The 3,317-nt window shown below is 34.9% G+C and overlaps 1 protein-coding gene and 1 long non-coding RNA gene across 7 annotated transcripts in view; one reads left to right on the forward strand and one right to left on the reverse strand.

Annotated features, from left to right (window-relative positions):
- Positions 1-3,317, reverse strand: part of LOC106878895 (receptor-type tyrosine-protein phosphatase T) — a 596,380-nt gene that overhangs the window by 369,888 nt on the left and 223,175 nt on the right. For 5 of the 6 annotated variants that reach the window (XM_014928245.2, XM_014928244.2, XM_014928240.2 and 2 more), the window contains exon 1: positions 182-1,261. The exons of the other annotated variant lie outside the window; for it this stretch is intronic. In XM_014928245.2, coding sequence (XP_014783731.1) covers positions 182-299 — 118 coding nt within the window. In that variant the 5' untranslated portion in view covers positions 300-1,261. Of the gene's footprint in view, positions 1-181; positions 1,262-3,317 lie in introns of those variants that run through there. 6 annotated transcript variants of the gene reach the window in all.
- Positions 1,453-3,317, forward strand: part of LOC106878896 (uncharacterized) — a 140,431-nt gene continuing 138,566 nt past the window's right edge. Inside the window, exon 1 of the long non-coding RNA XR_001410564.2 lies at positions 1,453-1,568. This is a non-coding gene — a long non-coding RNA (uncharacterized LOC106878896). The remainder of the gene's footprint in view (positions 1,569-3,317) is intronic.

Consider the following 3,317-nt stretch of genomic DNA (forward strand, 5'->3'; position numbering starts at 1 on the left):
ATATATATATATATACATATATATATATATATACATATATATATATACAACACACAGATAATTTGTTTCTTGTATGTATGTTGTATGGTAATGCATAATTGATCGATAAACAGAAACAGCCTAAACATGATAATAGGACGAAAACAAGATTCGGTATTGGACAATGATCTTCAGTACCTACCTTGATCAAAGGTATCATTGTAAGTGTCATAGTCAATGGTTGTATCCTGGAGCAAACGTGGATGTAACACGTCTTGAACCACTGTAACCAGCAGAGTTAGGAATTTAGCCATTTCCATCTTGACATTGATTTTATCCAAAAACAGAAATATAATGAAGGTTTCCGTCTCGTCGTATCACTGCAACCTGTTGCATGTTAAACCATATAAACAACTCGCCAACACAGACTTAGTCTAACTTCTATGAGAATATGTGTCTCTAAATTGTCATTGCATGAAAGTGAGATAGAAATTATGATCCGTTTTATCCATAGGAATTAGAATTGTTTTGCAATACGTAGGTTTGTTAGTTGCACAAGGTATAATGCAGCTTCGTATGCACGTTCTTCTGCTTAGATTTACTATTAAGTATGTATGCTGTGCAGTTTCACTAAAAAGAAGAAAAACCTTTCTTGTATTCTGCCAATATGTCGTCAAAAAGAGAATTGCAAAAACAGAAAAATAGTAAACCGATACATGCGGTTCATATTCCTGGCATTCATGGCTACCATTAATGCAACGCCATGTAGAAAGAAAATCTCAGAAAGAGAAGAAGAAAAGGTTGAAACTCGATCTATACAATCCGATTTCCTCACTGGTAGGTGTATAAATATATCTTCAGTTGTTATTCATTTCCACTAATTAAATGGAGGCATATTTTTGACGAAATAAAATAAAACTAGTTCAATAACAAGATCAATTCTACTATATCGTGTCAGGAAACATTATATATGTAGATGTGTATATGTTTATGTACATATGTGTATGAGCGTAAGTTTGGAGGGATACGTATACAAATGTCTCTGTAGATTATACGTGCGTGTGTATATGTGGATGGATGGACAGTTACACGTGTATATATGTGTATGTGTATCTATATATATATATGTGTGTGTGTGAGTGTGTATGTATGTATTATGTATGTATGTAGGTAGGTAGGTATATAAAGTATGTGTTTGTGTGCGCGCTGTATGTGTATTTGCAGTTTATAAGATAATTTGTATGTATCTAGCAATAGATATAAGCATATCACTGCACTGTCGCACTAGGCGACAACGAATTTGTTCATGCGTGAAAGTGAGTAAGGGGGATAGGGTTGCAACGGGGGGAATACTGAAAGAGATAGGAAAAAACTGACGTGAAGAAGGTGGAAGTGAGTGACAGGGAGGCAGTAGACATGGAGAGCGATAGAAACAGAGAGATATAAGGGAGGAAGACAGAAAGAGAAAGTTAGAAAATTAAATCTGCTGTAGATAATATTTCATTGCCACGAACTGCAATATTAGTTGTAGACACAGGAAAGGAGAGCAGTTGTAAAATGACAGAAGAAGCAGCCTCCACAGCTGCCAGGTAAGTCTAGTTTAATCAAGAAATTGAAGAAAAAAAAGGTAATATTATAGAAGGGTATGTGAAATAAGATTGCGATGGGATAGAATTATGATTAAGGAATATTAAGTTAATGTGTGTATGTACAGTTGCAGACTCACACATAATCTATATATGATTATATATACATATATAACTGGGTTTCTCAAACATTAATACAAGCCTGCCAAGAACGATGTTATTTAAAGTTGTTAATGCACGTCTCGCCTCTCCATCCTCCACAATTTATTTCCTCATCATGCATGCCCGTCTCAGCAACACACTCCCACTCCTTGCATACGACTGGGGTCGTTTGGGTGCACTCGTTGCATCCCAACTACCACACAACTCACATATTCACTCACAGATGGCCTTCTGCTCTGCTACCAGCACCTTAACCCACCCAGGCAGTTCAAATAGGTACATCGGAAATATGGAACAAATTTACGCAGCAACATTTGCCTGTACTGTTTTCAGGAAAGATATATTCTCCCACCTTTAGGTAGAATGTGACATTTGTCTAAATTTTATAAAACACACACACACACACACATGCATACACCCACACACATACACACATGCATACACCCACACACATACACACATGCATACATCCACACACAACACACATGCATACACCCACACACATACACACATGCATACATCCACACACAACACACATGCATACACCCACACACATACACATATGCATACACCTACACACATACCAAAGTTAGTAATATATATGTATACACACACATACACACATGTGTGTTTGTGTGTATGTATATCGAAACGAAAGAGTATCAAAATACAAAACGAAATTTATGATATATGATTATTTGAATGTTAAATCGATTTAAAATTCCATGCAAGATATGAATGTTCATATATATGAATGTGTATATATATGAGTGCGTATGATTATGTGTAAATGTTTAAACACACTTACACACACACACACACACACACACACACACATATATATATATATATATATATATATATAAATATAAATATATATATCAGCACACATATGCATATGCCAGATACCATGAGCACCTGATGAAAATAAAGTTGGGCAGACGTAACACAGGACGAGACCTTAACATTTCAAGCCTGCCTTCGGCCTTTTCTATCCTGGGTCCAGACGAAAGCGAGTTTTACAAAAGAGACAGAGACACAGAGAAAACAGAAATAGGGGTGGGAAAACAGGAAATTGCAAAACTTTAGTAAAAGAAGTAAAGGACTGCTATTTCATGACACAATGAGGAAATGCTAAAAGAGAAAGTGGGTCGGAGCATAAGCAGAGTGACTTAGTACGAATACTGCAGGGCATTCTGTATAATGATCAGTAAACTCTTCACAACCACATTTATCTTGCTCTCCTGATTTATACATCTATACCTCTGGGTGTGCACGCGTGTGTCATATACAAATATATATATATATACATATATATATATATATATATATATATATTAAATATATACTTTTATAAAACAAATTTTACAAAATATATAGTATCTGTTAACAGTCTTAGCCAAAAACTCACAGTTGAGTTTTTGTATATATATATGTATACATGTCTCTTAAAGGATAGAGCTCAAAATCAATGCATTGAAGATACTTTATTGCAGCAACAATTATAATAACAGAAAACCCTATTTCAATACCCTATTGAAATGTGCATAGGTTTGGCTTATTGTGGTTGTTTCTGTTATTATAATTGTT

This window comes from Octopus bimaculoides, chromosome 8 (assembly GCF_001194135.2).
Source record: "Octopus bimaculoides isolate UCB-OBI-ISO-001 chromosome 8, ASM119413v2, whole genome shotgun sequence".
Lineage (NCBI taxonomy): Eukaryota > Metazoa > Mollusca > Cephalopoda > Octopoda > Octopodidae > Octopus > Octopus bimaculoides.